General features: G+C 51.1%; 1 protein-coding gene across 1 annotated transcript in view; it reads right to left on the bottom strand.

The window, feature by feature from the left end:
- Window positions 1-284: 284 nt before the first annotated feature.
- The window catches only part of DOT1L (DOT1 like histone lysine methyltransferase), a 77,584-nt gene continuing 61,855 nt past the window's right edge, over window positions 285-16,013 (bottom strand). The window contains 4 exon segments of the mRNA XM_032711817.1: window positions 285-7,365; window positions 11,444-12,036; window positions 13,154-14,122; window positions 15,051-15,115. Coding sequence (XP_032567708.1) covers window positions 11,480-12,036; window positions 13,154-14,122; window positions 15,051-15,115 — 1,591 coding nt within the window. The 3' untranslated portion in view covers window positions 285-7,365; window positions 11,444-11,479.

The following is a 16,013-nucleotide window of genomic DNA, read 5'->3' as shown; positions in this document are numbered from 1 at the left end:
CTGAGCCTCCTTTTCTCCAGGCTGAGCCCCCCCAGCTCCCTCAGCTGCTCCAGCCCCTTCCCCAGCTCCGTTCCCTTCCCTGCACACGCTCCAGCACTTCCATGTCCTTGTCCTGAGGGGCCCAGAACAGCCCCCAGGCCCCCCCAGGCCCTCAGAGCTGAAGGTGGTCCCTAATCCAGGTCAGGGGGTCTCTGTCCCTCCTGTGCCACCAGGTCCCCAAATCCCATTTCCTGGCCCCAATTCCAGGCCCCTCTGACCCAGTGAGACTCCACAAGATCTCGGTGTATTAAAATACAGACACTTTAATATAAAGACAAAACTTCAAAGCATCGTTTCAATTACAAATCAAGGAAGAGACACAAGAAATTAAGTGGAGGGAGGGGAGCAAAAACTAACTCTTACATTGTGGAGAATTAGAAAGGCAGGGTGCAAATATATATATTATACATACATATATACACAGCAGAATTCACGCTATTTCTATGGAGGAATGAAAGGAATGACAGGACAACTTACCAGTATAAAATGAAATAAAATAAAATTAAAAAAAAAATCCCAAAAAAAGATAAATTAGGGGAAGTTTGAATTTTAAATAATTCAGTTTAATAGGCTAAATTATATAAACTAATTCCTATTCACTAGGAAACATCCCATATCACTGTCCTAAGAAAATGGGTTTTTCAAAAAATCCATTGGGAAATGGACTTTTATTAGTAGTTAAAAGTTTACTAATCAATTCCTGAGCAACAGCAACCTCATCCTCTACTGCTTTCCCCATCCAAGTCCCACTCAGCGAGGGCAGGCTCTCACTCCTAAAAAGTTTAAGTAGAACAGAGACCTAAAGAGTTGGGTTTTAATTGGAAAAAATCGATCACTTCAAAGATTAATAGGTTAAAAAAGCCAAGCAGGATGGACCAACCCATTCCACCTGTTCCTCAATAACTCCAGAGATGAGACCTTTTAAAAAACGATTTGACTGCACCAGAAAAGCAACCGGATGTACCTTGAGAAAACCAAAGGACCACAAACCTGAGAACTTCAGGGTCAGCATCCCCCAGCTTGGAATTTCAGGGTGTGATTTTGTTTTTACACCATAAAAAACTTAGGGAGCCTCTTCAGGGAGAAGGTCCCAAACAGCAAAAGTACTGCAGAAGTATCTCCCATTTTTTTTTTGTCTCATGTTTAAACCCTGAAGTTCTCAAAAACAGCATCTTTTAATGCAATATTCAGTCTAAATAGATATTTATATATTTATAACGCATAAGGATAAATAAAATATGGCACAACAACATTTTGAAACTCGTTCTCCAGCTTTTAGTGAAAACCTGATCCACAAACTACGGAAATGGAGCAAAAAAAAAGGAAGGGAAAAAAACCTCTTTAAAACCAGTAAAACTTCAAATCCTCGTTCACCAACTGCACATCTGTGCTCCCAAAACTCCAACTCCTGGGAGTTTTTCCTCAGTGCTGCAAAGATAGTTCACAAAAACACTGTCTGGTTTCTGCTCCCCAGGATGATTTTCCAACATTGAGGGTTCACAGCCTTTTCCAACGTCCTCCCCTGCTCCAGAGGCACCAGAGCCTGGAGCTCCCAGTCCTGACTCCTCTCTGTGCTTTTGGCTCAGGCAAAACAACAACAAAAGCAGAATTTTCCAGCACAGCCACTCATGGGAGTTGGGAGAACTCCAAGGTGGAGTTATCCAAGAAAAAATAACGTGGAGAATCCCCTGGGGAAAGGGTGAGTTTCAGCACCAGAATAAACGGGTTCTGCAGGACGTGACCAACCAAAGCCACCTTGGCATCAGCACCAGGACAAAGCACCCAATCCCAAGGGATTCCATGAGCAGCACCCACTGGCTCTGTGGGGACAGTGACCCCCACTCCCAGCTCAGCACCAGCTCCAGACCTGGCCGAGGAGGGAAGGAAGGGCCAGGATGGGAATCACCATCAGCAGCTGGAGAACAAACTCCCAGCACTGGGAATCTCCTCCAGCAATGGGCAGGAGCAGGGCAGAGAAGCAGGAGCATCCCAAGGGCACAGGTCCCACAGATCCCACGGGGGGGCCCTGGGGGAACTCGGGGAGCTGGAAGCACTTGCTGGCCCTGAGTGTGTGTCCCACCTGAGCCAGAGCCAGGAGTTCCCTCTGCACCCCTGGGACTCTACTCTCCCTGTCACCCAATCCTTCGGCTTTTCCTCTGCCTGGACTCTTCCAAGTGGAAAAATAGCGGGAAAGGGGAGCAGATGCTGCTTTCTAAACACACAGTCCCAGCAGGAACCAAACCACACAGGCCCTGGAGGCCACTGTCCATGGCTCGTTATTCCACAAGAAAAGAAAATTCCACCTTCCCCTGGCAGGGGCAGCCCAGCAGTGCAGGAAGATCCAGGCTCTTCCAAGAGAAAGCTGGGATGAGATGGAACAGGATGAGTACAGGGGGTGAATCCACTGTGGTGTGGAGCACCCTTGGGTGGCTCTGCAGGAACAGGGGAGGCAGGTCTGGCTCCACCTCCTCCCACTCCACTTCCAAGCCAAGGAGACCATCCCAGGCCTGTCTGCACAGGGAATCACGGGACAGGCTGGGTTGGGAATGACCTCTAAAGGTCACCCAGTCCAAGCCTCAAAGAAGGAGGTTAAAGAACTGTCCCCAACCCACCTCTCAGAAGGAAACCCTCCCAGGGTGAGGGCAGGGACACCCCCCAGCCAGCCCTGCCCAGGCCCAGCAGCTCTGGAGTGCAGATGTTTCCAGATGTGATGGAAGAGCTGATCAAGCTGGAGACCTCTGTACTGCCAGGGTACAACTGCACAAGTTACTTCGTCAAGTCCTGTCTGAAGAAAGGAGAGACAGCACCTGAACCGAGCGGGACCCAGAGCTGGGAGAGCTCCAGGTTGGGCATCAAATCCTGGGGATTTGGAATCTCCAGATTCAAAAAGTGATGAGCAGATCTGTTCATGAGCAAGTGATGGAACCCTCCTGCCTGGGGGGCTTCAGCCACTGTGGATCACAGAGGGAGACCCTACGAGCTCTCCTTCATCCCACCAGTGATTCCTGGCACAGGGGAATCCAGCTCCCCATCCCAGGCAGAGCCTGGGGCCAAACCCAGCCCAGAGCAGGGGCAGCACAAACCAGGCACTGACAGATGAAGGGCTGTCACCACCAGGAAGGAAGGAAATGAGATGGAAGCACAAGAAAGTCCTTCTGATCTGTCTGCTCAGGGAGACACAAGTTCCTGCTGACAAGGAGCAGCTGGAGCTGCTGCCCAGCCCAGAATGTCCTGCACAGGGAGGATTTGCTGCTCCCCCTGCTCCTCTCTCCCGCTGCATCCATCACACTGAGAGGTGAAGATGTTCCCAGCACTGCTTGTCCAGACTGATCCACACTTTTCCTAAAGGCAACAGCCTCCTTTGCAGCACGAGGTGATGGTGGGACACCTCAATATCCCCGTTATCCCACACACCAGCTCGGATCCAGCAGCACGAATCTCTCCATCCTCCAGCAGTGTTTTCCCACTCTCTCCCTCAGCATTCCAGCTGTGGGTGCCTCCACACTCCTGGACAGTGGAAGGATTGCTGCTGAGTGACTGATCTGCAGCAGAGCCCAGGTGCCTTTGGAGCCCTCCCAGGACGGAGGGGGGAGGTGTCCCAGGGGACTGGGACCAGTGAATCAGAGGTAGCAAATCCCCAAAAAAGGAAGAGTTTGTTCCTCAAGGCTGACATTGAGCAACAGGGACAGGTTTTCCTCAGCACAACACTCGGGAAGTTCTATTTTTTTTTTTGGCAACAAGATGCATTTCAGCTTCCTGCCGAGCCCCTGGCTGGCAGCAGTGGTGTGGAGGAGAGGGGACGTGTGTGACAGCCCCGGAATGACTGGACCCAGCACAGGCAGGATGTGGTAACACAGAAGGAATTCTTTTCTTTTGGCTTTGATCACTCTAAAGTATCTTCAGTTATTGCAAACAGGTTTCAGGCTCGGGCTTGGTGCTCGGACAGTGGGGTCAGACAGTCGTGGGCCTGGAGCCACATGGATGAGATCCCAGCAGCTCAAAGCTCTTCCTTCAGCCAGGGAAAAGCTCTTCCCAATTTGCAGAGGAGAAACAAGCTGGCCAGGGCTTGGACTCGATGATCCCTGTGGGTCACTTCCAACTCAGGATTCCAGGATGCTGAGTTGAACTTGCAAAGCCATAAAACATCAGGGAGGGGGAAGACAAAACCAGGAATCTCTTGGCCACAACATCTCCCAGCTCACACAGCACTGAGACATCAAAACCTGCCCTCCTGGCTTCCTACCTCAGCTCTGCTCTGCAGGAACCAGGTCTCCAGGCCCCATCTGGAAGCACATCCCAGGGATCAGGACCAGGGCCATGGCACAGAGAAGGTGCCACGTGTGGGGGAAGACACTGCTGAAGCCAGAGCAGCTCCAGATTCCATCAGGGGCTGCCAGAACAGACCCAGCACTGCCATGGCAGCAGGGGGAGTGCAGAGGTAGGTGAAAGCTGAGGCTCAGCCAGGCTGGATCTCCTTCCAGCACATCCCAAAACACGTCAATCCCTGTGTCAGGTCTGCTTTCCTTGGGCCTTCCTGGATGATTCTGGAGACTCACCAACTTCAGGGCACTGAGGGCTTGGCAGTGGCCCAGTAACACCCTGTGCTGAGCTCCAGGGGGTTGTGTTGCCCATTCCAACAGGGACACTGCTGATCCACAGCCCCCTGGCACAGGGGACACCGGGGGACAGGGGGATGCCCTTCCCACAGCACCCACTGGAGAGCAGAGGGCAAACTCAGGGTTGTGGAATCATGCAATCACTGAGGTTGGAAAAGAGCTTTGAGATCACAGCTGTAAAGAGCCACTGCCAAGGCCACCACTGCTCCATGTCCATCCTGCTCCCAGACAGCAGTTCCTGGAATGCTGTGAACATCAGGGCAGGGAGGGCCATTCCCACAGCAAGGATCTGTCCATGCTCAGCACCCAAGGACTGCCAGGGCAATACAGGGTTATAGCAGTGCTGGAAAGCATGGGGGGTTCTGCAGGGTCTCTGGACTGGTTCCTTTTCCAGCAGCATCTCCACACGTGTCCCGGGAATGCCCCGAGCCCTCCCTGCACAGCACACACGGCGGGGACAGAGTTCTGTTGATCTCTGCTTTGGGGTGAAGGGGCACAGCAGGTCCAAGGAGCACCATATCCTGGTCCCTCTGCAGGCAGGGAGCTGATCGAATCAGGGTAATAAAAACCTTCTCCTTGTCTTTCCTCTTCTCTCACTGGAGGAACAAATGATGGGGGAGGTGTTGCTAATTAAGGCCGCTGTCCCTCCACTAATCACTCAGTTAAAGCCTCCAGAGGCCCCAGCACTCTGCCCTGGGCTGGGAAAGAAGCTGGAGCTGCCCAACTCCCAGCTGCAAAACATCTGGGTTACATTGTCCTCCTGGATTCCAGGACACTGTGTTTGGCTTCCACCAGAAGCTACTGGATGTTCCTCACTCCCCCCTCGGAGCTCTGCTGCCCTTCCCAGGCTTTCACCACCCTGTCAGTCCCTCAGCAGGAGCTCCACTGCCCAGTCCTGCCCCACCCATGGCACAGAAAACGTTCCCAAATGTCCTCAGTTCCCAGGGCTGTCAATCCCTTCCCTTCCCAGGGAATAAGGCGGCAAAGTCGGATCCCCAGTTTGCTCAAAAAGGCTGCGTGTGGAACACATGCTTAGGAATCAACAAAATAACTGCACTTGGTCCCAAATCTCTCCTAAGATTGCTCTTGGAACACAGCATTCCCAACCCTGCTCCTGGATCCAGGCAGCAGGAGAGCCCAGGAGGGCAGAGGGACCTCCCCTCCTCCCAAGGCAGGACTTATCCAGCTGTTGGGGACCCCGGGATGCTCCATGGGGTGCTCACAGCCAAAGCCTGACTGCTGGAGGTGGGAGACTCCCCAGGAAGGATTTAAGGACACAGAGCAGCCACTGCTGCCCCTCAGAGCACCAGGGCCAGCAGGGAGGTGTTTCCCAAAGCCTCAATGTGTTTTTTCCAGCCATTCCCATCACAATCCCCCTTCCACTGCAGTTGCCTTTAGTGGTGCTTGGCCCAGGTAAACTCAGCCCAGCCTGATTCCTACTGGAATCCTCCTCTTCCCCTCACTTTGTGCACTCAAATAAATAAGTTTTCACAAGTTCACTGTGCACTGTACAACCTAAAAGTGAAATAAAATATAGGAAATCCATAAGTTTCCATCACATCTCCATAAAATCAGCCTTTTGGAGGCTCTTTCTGTAGACGAGTCACGACACAACCCCCTGCCCCCATGGGACAGTGGCAGCACAGCCAGGCAGAGCAGGGTGTTTTTGTGAACTACCAGTTAAGACCTACTGAAAGCAGAGGAACACAAAAGCAAAATGCACTTGGTCAACAACAAATGTACAGGGCTAAGCCAGCTCAGAGTCAAGTATCAAAACCCGACCAACAAAACACTTGGAACAAAACCTGCAAGCCGGGGAAATCTGCCACCTGCAGCAGGACAGAAGCACAACGTTCAGAATTCCCAGGGCTGGGAAAAGGGCTGGACCAACACCAGTGATCACACACCCTGTTCACAGGCCCAAAGGGAGCGACCAGACTTAGCTACCAAAAATTCACAGTGACCTGAGAGCCACCAGCACATGGCCCAGGGGAGGAGTTTGAAAGGGGCAGCACTTGGAATTCTGTGTTCCAACTGTGCCCTGGAGCTCTTGCCATGAACACAACTCAAACCCACCCAGCTGGCAGCGCCTGGCTCAGTCCAAATCACCTCCAGGGAGGAGAAGTCCTTCCTCTGTTGCTCACTCTGCTGCCAACCAGGTGGATTTTGGGATATGAACAGAGTCAGGGAAATAACTAAGCTGTAGGCCTTCCCAAAAACTGGGTTTGGCATTGGTCAACCCTCCAAATCAGCACCAAGGGTTCAAACTAGAGGCACAGTTCTGACGGACAAAATAGCACCGAGGAGGCTCTTTACATCTCTGCTGGTGTGCCAGTCCTTTAGTATTCAGAGAATTTAATAATAACTTGTGTTTATGAGTCTAGGTGGAATAAAATAAGTCAAAATTGTTTTCACTTTAAAAAAAGATAAATATTTTATCTAAACTATCAACAATACAAACTGGAGCTTTAAGCGTTTCTTTTGCCTTTTTCTTTTTTTTTTCTTTTTTTCTTTTTTTTTTTTAACTCAGATTCACAGTAAATGTTTGCTCTGTTGTTTAGGTCTTTTTATGGTTTTTATTTTGTCCAGTAGTAAGAGAGTAGAAACCCCTGCACAGGCCAGGTGAGCACCTTTCAGTGGAAGCCGAGTGAAGTTGGTCCACGTTGTCCTTGCATAGGTCACATTGGGTTGAGGTAGAAATCCTAGTTACCTGCACAACAGGAGGAGAGGAAGAGACTCATCTAAATAAAAGACCAAAATCTGCTGTGGGTTAGATGTGTCAAGCATTTCTACACTGCTCCAAGGCTTCCTCAGCCAGCAAAGATGGAGCAGCTCTTGGCCCAGTCCCAGTTAGATGACAAGGATGGATGTCCCGAGAGACACAGGGCCCCTCCAAGTGGCAGTTTTTTGAGCTGCCAGTGGGACTCTGTTGAACTCTGTCCCACAGGGCTGACCTGGAGTGGGGGAGAGGATCCCCCCCCCAGCACTTCACTGGTTGTGCCACACCTTCATCTGCTCTGAATTTTTTAATACCATGAGGGGGAAATTATGAATCTCAGGCTGGTTTGGGTTGGGAGGGACCTTAAAGATCACCCTGCTTTGGGCACCTTCCACTGTCCCAGGCGGCTCCAACCTGGCCTTGGACACTTCCAGGGATGGGGCAGCCACAGCTGCTCTGGGCAACCTGTGCCAGTGCCTCCCCACCCTCACAGCCAACAATTCCTTCCCAATATCCCATCTCTCCCTGCCCTCTGGCAGTGGGAAGCCATTCCCCTTGTCCTGTTCCTCCATCCCTTGTCCCCAGTCCCTCTCCAGCTCTCCTGGAGCCCCTTTAGGCCCTGCAAGGGGCTCTCAGCTCTCCCTGGAGCCTTCTCTCCTCCAGGTGAACCCCCCCAGCTCTCCCAGCCTGGCTCCAGGGCAGAGAAGCAAAGCAGGTTATTTCAGCCCCCAGTTCCAGATGCCAGCCTTGGTTCAGCAAGGCCTGACCACGGATATTCCCTCCAAAACCAATGGAACTGCTCTGACACGTGACCTGTGCTTGAGTCACAGGGAGCAGGATCACAGCCAGTCTGCCATCTCTAGGACCATCAGTTCTGCTCCTCTGCTCAACCCAGCTTTGTCACCCACCTACTCTTCTCCATAAGCCATTTTTGTGCCATATCTATTATCCTGAACTTTTAGTGACTGGGACAATCTCGGTCTAGTCCAGCATGGCCTCATGTCCAGGGGTTCCCACTGCACAGAACCCCAAACATGACCCTTCTCACCAGCCCCACCCTCACTTTTCCCCCTCTTGTCTCTGTTCAGGGTCTTCCCCACCCCACACAGGTCCCGCAGTCCTCAAAGCCCTTCCTCAGCCTCCCTTCCTGGGGGGAAGGACAGGGAATACTTACGTGCCTCACAAAACCCCAGGGAGGCTTTGTGGTGCCTATGGAGCAACTTGGTGAGGAAAACACTTATACACAATGCACAAAGAATCTCTCAGGTATATTGTAATCTTTATAAGCAGCAAAGAGTGTTTTCAACCACGTTTGTAGCTTTGGGATCAGTGGACACAACAACAGCACAGACCTACATGGAAAGCACGGAGCCAACCCCAGGGCCGGACAGGCTGGTGGCCCTTGGCAAGCACGAGTTGTTTGACAGCAGGATGCCCCAGACATTGTCAGGAACCACAGCCCACAGCCCTGTGGTGGTACAGTTTATTCTGGAGTTGCTCTAGAGACAGTTAAATACCTGCTTACCGACACGGCCATGGAACCCTCCTCTCCCATGGCCCCTGTGTGGAGTACCCTGAGCATTCCCTGAGTTCTCATCCCAGAGGTTGGGACACAGACGGAGCATCTGCTGAGCCTGTTCCTGGCAGCCCTGGCAGTGCCAGGGCATTCCCAGCCCTCCTGTGTTTCCAGCGGGGCAGGGGCACTGACTGCACTGCAAGCCCAGGGATCTGCTCTCCAGAGCCTGACACCTGGACATTTGGAACTTGAGGACTATTTCAAGCAGCTGCTGTTGACTGGCAGTGAAACCAAGACCACCACAGACATGCCCAAAGTGGCACCACGGGACAAGTGTGGGACCAGCTGTGTGTGGGAGGGTCAGAAGGGCAACCCCCCTGCCACCAACTCCATAAAACCACATCAAAACCAGACATTTCCTCCTGCCTGCTGATCCTCAGAAACAAACACTTCCACGAGGTGATCCCAGCAATCCTGACCATGATCCTACAGTGTCAGAGCAGTTCCCCCTGTGAGCTCTCCTTGTCGAGAAATCCTGACTCCCAGAGCACAGAGTGGTCACACTTCCCAGCCTCTGCCAGCAGGTGACTTGCTTCCCACATCTCACACCGGTTTGGCCCATTTTAGATGATTCTTCCCCCATTTTAGAGAATTCTTCCTCTGTTTTAGAGGTTTTTCTCCCTGTTTCAGAGGATTCTACTCCCATTCTAGAAGTATTCTCCTCATTTTAGAGGATTCTACTCCCATTTTAGAGGTTTTCTCCCTGTTTTACAGGACTCTTCCCAGTTTAGAAGATTCTTCCCATTTTGGGCATTTCTTCCCTATTTTAGATGTTTCTTCCCCTGTTTTAGAGGATTCTTCTCCTGTTTTAGAGGTTTCTTCCCCCATTTTAGAGGCTTCTTTCCCATTTTGGAGATTTCTTCCCATTTCAGAGGATTCTTCCCCCATTTTAGAGGATTTTTCCTCTGTTTTAGAGGTTTTTCTCCCCATTTCAGAGGATTCTACTCCCATTTTAGAGGTTTTCTCCTCATTTTAGAGGATTCTCCCCATTTTAGAGATTTCTTCCCCATTTTAGATGTTTCTTCCCCTGTTTTAGGGGATTCTTCCTCATTTTAGAGGATTTTTTCCCCTATTTTAGATGTTTTTTCCCCATATTAGATAATTCTTCCTCTGTTTTACACATTTCTTCCCATTTTAGAGGCTTTCCCCCCATTTCAGAGAATTCATCATCTGTTTCAGAGATTTCTCTCCTGTTTTAGAGGATTCTTGCCCCACTTCAGAGGATTTTTTCCCCCATTTGAGAGGTTTCTTCTCCAATTTTGGAGGATCCTTGCCCCATTTTACAGAATTCTTCCTGTTTTAGAGGTTTTCTCCCCATTTTAGAGGAGCCTTCCCATTGTAGAAGTTTCTTCCCATTTTGGACATTTCTTCCCCATTTTAGATGTTTCTTCCCCTGTTTTAGAGGATTCTTCTCCCGTTTTAGATGTTTCTTCCCCATTTTACAGGATTCTTCCCATTTTAGAGATTTTCTTCCCATTTTAGAGAGTTCTTTCCCTGTTACAGGTTTCTTCCCTTTATAGACGCTTCTTCCCATTTTAGGGGATTCTTCCCTCCTTTTAGGGGATTCTTCCCCCATTTTAGAGGATTCTTCCTCTGTTTTAGAGGTTTTTCTCCCTGTTTCAGAGGATTCTACTCCCATTTTAGAGGTTTTCTCTCTATTTTAGAGGATTCTTCCCAGTTTAGAAGATTCCTCCCATTTTGGACATTTCCTCCCCATTTTAGATGTTTCTTCCCCTGTTTTAGAGGATTCTTCTCCCATTTTAGAGGATTCTTCCCCATTTTACAGGATTCTTCCCATTTTAGAGGTTTTATCCCCTTTTTAGAGAATTCTTTCCCCGTTCCAGGTTTCTTCCCTGGAAGAAGCATCCCTATAGACGCTTATTCCCATTTTAGGGGATTCTTGCCTCATTTTAGGGGATTCTTGCCTCATTTTACAGGATTCTTCCTTCCTTTTAGGAGATTCTTCCCTTTTAGGGGATTCTTCCCTCATTTTAGAGGATTCTTCCCTCCTTTTAGGGGATTCATCCCTCATTTTAGTGGATTCTTGCCCCACTTTAGAGGATTCTTCCCTCCTTTTAGGGGATTCTTCCCACATTTTAGTGGATTTTTCCCTCATTTTAGGGGATTCTTGCCCCACTTTAGAGGATTCTTCCCTCATTTTAGGGGATTCTTCCTTCCTTTTAGGGTATTCTTCCCTCATTGTAGAGGATTCTTCCCTCCTTTTAGGGGATTCATCCCTCATTATAGGGGATTCTTCCCTCCTTTTAGGGGATTCATCCCTCATTTTAGTGGATTCTTGCCCCACTTTAGAGGATTCTTCCCTCATTTTAGGGGATTCTTGCCCCACTTCAGAGGATTTCCCCCATTTTAGAGAGTTCTCCCCCATGTGAGAGGTCTCTCCACCCCTCCCTGCCCTTTCTCTGCAGGACGGAGCCCTCTCTGCCCTCACCTCACACTCGCCCCCAAGCCCTGCGGGTCCGTGCCCGGCCTTACCTTGCAGAGCAGCCCCGCCGGCTCGAGCCGGGCCCTTTAGCGCGGCTTCACCCCCGGGAGGTGCGAGGCCAGCGGGGGCTGCACGCCCAGCGTGACCCACATGGCAGCGCCGGGCTGCGGCACGGCCGGGTGGTGCACGGTGAAGGAGGGGCGGGAGGGTTTGTGCTGGAGGGAGGCGAGTTTGAGAGACAAAGAAGCGTTAGACTGGACAGAAGCAGCGCAGGAGGAGGAGGAGGAGGAGGAGGAAGAGGAAGAGGGCAGGAATGTTTCTCCAGCCGGGAGGGATGGCAGGTTCTGCAGGAGCGCGGGCTCGGGGTTAGAAGCGAGTAAAGGAGGAGGGGGAGGCAAGGAAACGTTAGGAGGGGGGTGGAAAACGGGCTGCACGGGCACCCTGCTGAGGGGCTGAGCGGCTCTAGTCTCGCTAGATGTTACTAAATTAGAGGCAGAGGGTGGGAAGGATGAGGATGAGGTGCTAGCAACAGCCTGCAGAGGGTTTAAGCTTAGCACTGTGCTGCTAGAGACAGCACTGCTGCTGAAACTGGCTCCAAACTGATGAGAGGAGGAGGCAGAAGGCACCGCGTGGTTAAAAATACCTGCAAACAGGAGAGAAAAACTCAGCTTCAACAGACGGGCTTTGGTACAGTCTCAAAGTGACAAGAGAAACAAAACAAAGAAGCAAAACAAAATTAAAAAAAAAAAGCAAAATTATAATAGTCCAGCCCCATACAAAAATATGCAGCGTGAGAAGGCAGCAAGCAATGGGAGACAATGGTGCAGGCCAGGAGGTACAAAAGAGTGCACTTACCTTTCCTACTGCCAACCTCTAAATGCCACGAGGGGAAATGGTCAGCCCCAAGAACTGTCAGTTCTATAGCACAGAGGCAGGGTTGGGATGAGATTACGTGGTCTTTAGAGTCGGTTTATCTGGAGACTCAAAGTGCTGCTCTTCCCTCCCCACCCTCCTGCTCCCCCGCTTACAGGGCAGCAGAGGGGAACTGGAACTGCAGCAAATCTACGTGCTGAGAGATGGCAGAGTTAGGATTTCCCGACATGGTGCCTGAGTGATTATGGACAGGTAAGAAAAACTGCCCTGGACACTGAGAAATGGCAGGTCCAGCCTATCTTCTAGTCCTGCCAGCTTGTCCCCGGTGTGGGCCACAGAAGCCAAGCCTGTGCAGAATCCCAGAAGTGCAAGGTGCATATGGCATTGCCCTTCCTGGCCAAGAAATGCTCTTCGTGTCCATTCAAGAGCCAGAACTGCTACGAAACTCCCAACACCATCTCCTCTGATGTTCTGCTCCTCCTGGATCACGCTAAATCCATTCCAGGCCTAATCCCAACCTTTACTCAAGTTCACAAGTTAGAGATCCTTAACTCGGTACCACGACCAGTGAAATCTGTTACCTGCAGTCAGACCTAAGTTGGTTCCAACACAGACACATCTGAACAAGCAAACATCAGCAATCACAAAGTCTGGGTGCATTGTTTCATTGGGGTGATACAACAAGCTCATCTAGCAGACAAAGCTCACGAGATTTCATTGTGGGGAACTGAACTCATCCTAGCAATTCCAAGAGAGAGAGAGGAGACTGCTTATGTGGGACACATCTGCTTCACATCCTGTAGAAATGAAAGGGTTTCACCCCCGGAGAGGCAGTGTCAGACTTTCCTTTAGGCCCTGCCTTATACCAGAGAAAGAGTTCTGCCTACCTCCAACTGTTCCACCTGTAACCCCAGGAGAGAAGTTCCCCATAGTGTGAGAGTTAGTCAGTCTGGTTGCAGCTGATGACACGTGGACCAGACTGGCAGCAGCTGGCATGGAATTAAATAAGGACTGCAATACTGAGGAGTTTGTCACCGAGTTGAGGTTTGCTTGCAAGGCCATGGGGCCGAGGGGGAACTGTGATCCAGTGGTCAGAGTGTTGAGGAAGGGGTGGTGTGTCGGAACAGAAGATGCTGGGTTGCCTGCTGAAGAAACAGCAGTAGAAAGGCTTTTACCATTCAGAAGGCCACCAGACGAAACAGCAGCAGAAATGAAAAGGTTGTGGCCGTTTTTAAACTCCACCTCTCGGTCCCTTCCCTTGCCGACCTTCCCGTTGTGCTGCAGGGAGCTCTTCTCCGAGGAACCCCCCGCGCGGCCGCCCAGCTCGCCGAGCTCTTTGCCCTTGGCCCCAGAGCGACTCAGCTCTTCCCCCTTGGAGCTGCCCAGCCCTTCCAGCTGCCTCTTGTTCAGGAACAGGTTCGTGTCCGACACGGATCCCACGTCCTTGCCCCGCTGGGACGGGAATCCCAGGGAGCAGTTGGGAGCGGCCCCGTCCGGAGCCTTGTGTGGGAGGGAAGCACCGTCCATGAAGTTGTGCAGGCCCAGCTCGGCAGAGAGGCCCCCATTGTAGGCGAAGCCGTTGGAGGGGTTGGTGCCAGGGCTGAGCCCGTCCGGGGGCACGGCCATGCCCTTCCTGGCGTGTGCCGCGGCCTTGGCGCCGTCCAGGGCCAGGCTCTCCTCGGAGGGCGGTCGGAAGGCAAACAGGGAGCTCTGGCTCAGGGCCGAGCCCGACTGCAAGGGGCTGTCCGTGGTTTTGGTCAGGTTGATGTCAGAGATCGGGGAGAAGGTGGATTTCCATTTGCTGCTGTTCATGTTCTCGGCGCCCTGTGCTTGTTTCCGCCCGTTCAAGCTGCCGCCTGGGTGGGGAGAAGATTTGAGGAGGTCAAAAACCAACAGTCATTAAACTGAAGGCATTCAATTCTCCATTTTCACTGAAAACAGGGTTTAACACACCCATGGAATTGCTGAGGTTGGAAAGACCTTTAAAATCATCAAGTCCAACCACCAGCCCAGCAGCACTACCATGGTCACCACTAACCCCTGTCCCCAAGGGCCACATCCATGTGTTTTTTGAACACTCCCAGGGATGGTGACTCCACCACTGCCCTGGACAGCCTCTTCTAATGCCTGACAACCTTTCCATTGAGAAATACCCCCTAATATCCAACCTAAACCTCCCCTGGCACAACTTGGGACCGTTCCCTTTCATCCTGTCCCTTGTTCCCTGGGAGCAGAGCCTGACCCCCCCCAGCTCCCCCTCCTGTCAGGGAGTTGCAGAGCCAGAAGGTCCCCCCTGAGCCTCCTTTTCTCCAGGCTGAGCCCCCCCAGCTCCCTCAGCTGCTCCTGCTCCTCCAGCCCCTTCCCCAGCTCTCTCCCCTTCCCTGGGCAACACCCACATTTTTTATCTTTCAACACCCACATTTTATAAGTCTGATCCAAAGGCAGAAATATTTGTGAAGTCAGCTAAGAGCTCTCAACCTTTCCTTTAAAGCTCTGACAAAGTCTGAGAATGCTGATCTACTTTTCCCTCAGTCTTTGTCCTACAGACCCCTCCCTGAACCCTGAATCAGTGAAAACAATGGTCAGATCTTTGGAGACCTATGACTACAGAAAGAAGTGACCCAAAATCTGTAATTATTGGCCATCTGTCTCAATTATAATTAAGAACTTCAGTCTGCCCAGCAGCAAAGAGAAACCTGCTGCTGCCTGACAGCTTCAGCCAGGGCCAGACACCCACCCCCTGTCCCACCATCACCACAAGCCAGTAACATTCCCCACACGTACCATTCTCAACAGTCTTCTGTGGAGATTTGCTTTCCAATGATATTGTTGCAATTTTCCTCTCAATTCTAGTGGGAAAATAAAAAGGTTGAAGCACTTATTGCAAATCTTCTGTTGCACATTTACCCTCCCAGTCTGCCTTCCTCGTCATCACGTCTTAGCAGATGACCAGAGTACATAAACCAGCTCAGACAGTTGTGTGTTATTAAAGGAGCTTAAAAGCATCGAAAAACCCCACAACAAACTTGAGGTAAAAGCTATGACAGCACTATTGCTCTTTGCCAAGATTAGGGTACATTCAGAGGACTTTATTGCTGCATTTCTTTCAGAATAAGAAGTAGAACCCCATTTCTGGAGTGGTTATTTTTCATAGAACCATAAGATGGTTTGGGTTGGAAGGGACCTTACAGACCACCTCATTCTATCCCCTGCCATGGGCAGGGACACCTTCCACTAGCCCAGGTGGCTCCAAGCCCCGTCCAACCTGGCCTTGGACACTTCCAGGGATCCAGGGGCAGCCACAGCTGCTCTGGGCAACCTGTGCCAGGGCCTCCCCACCCTCACAGCCAACAATTCCTTCCCAATATCTCACCTAACCCTGCCCTCTGGCAATTAAAACCCAATTTTCCAGCACCTTAAAGAAGAAAAAAATTGTACCCCCTAGGCAAGCAAAGGGGGTAAAGTAACTGATTTTCAGAGCAACACATCAATAGTTTGGGGCAGGAAATGAAGAATTTTGAACAAAGCTTCAAACTGAGAGTAAGTGGGAAACAGATCCTTAGAGATCACACACAACTTCAGTGCTCCTCCCAGGCAACCCAGGAAATAAATCACAGAACCATAAAATATCCTCAGCTGGGAAGGACCCACAAGGATCATCCAGCCCAACCCCTGGCCCTGCACAGACACCCCAACAATCCCACCCTGTCCCTCAGAGCGTTGTCCAAACGCTCCTGGAGCTCTGGC

The sequence above is a fragment of the Chiroxiphia lanceolata genome, chromosome 27, assembly GCF_009829145.1.
Source record: "Chiroxiphia lanceolata isolate bChiLan1 chromosome 27, bChiLan1.pri, whole genome shotgun sequence".
Lineage (NCBI taxonomy): Eukaryota > Metazoa > Chordata > Aves > Passeriformes > Pipridae > Chiroxiphia > Chiroxiphia lanceolata.
Note: the sequence above shows the minus strand (reverse complement) of the source record. Positions and strands in the feature narration are given on the sequence as shown.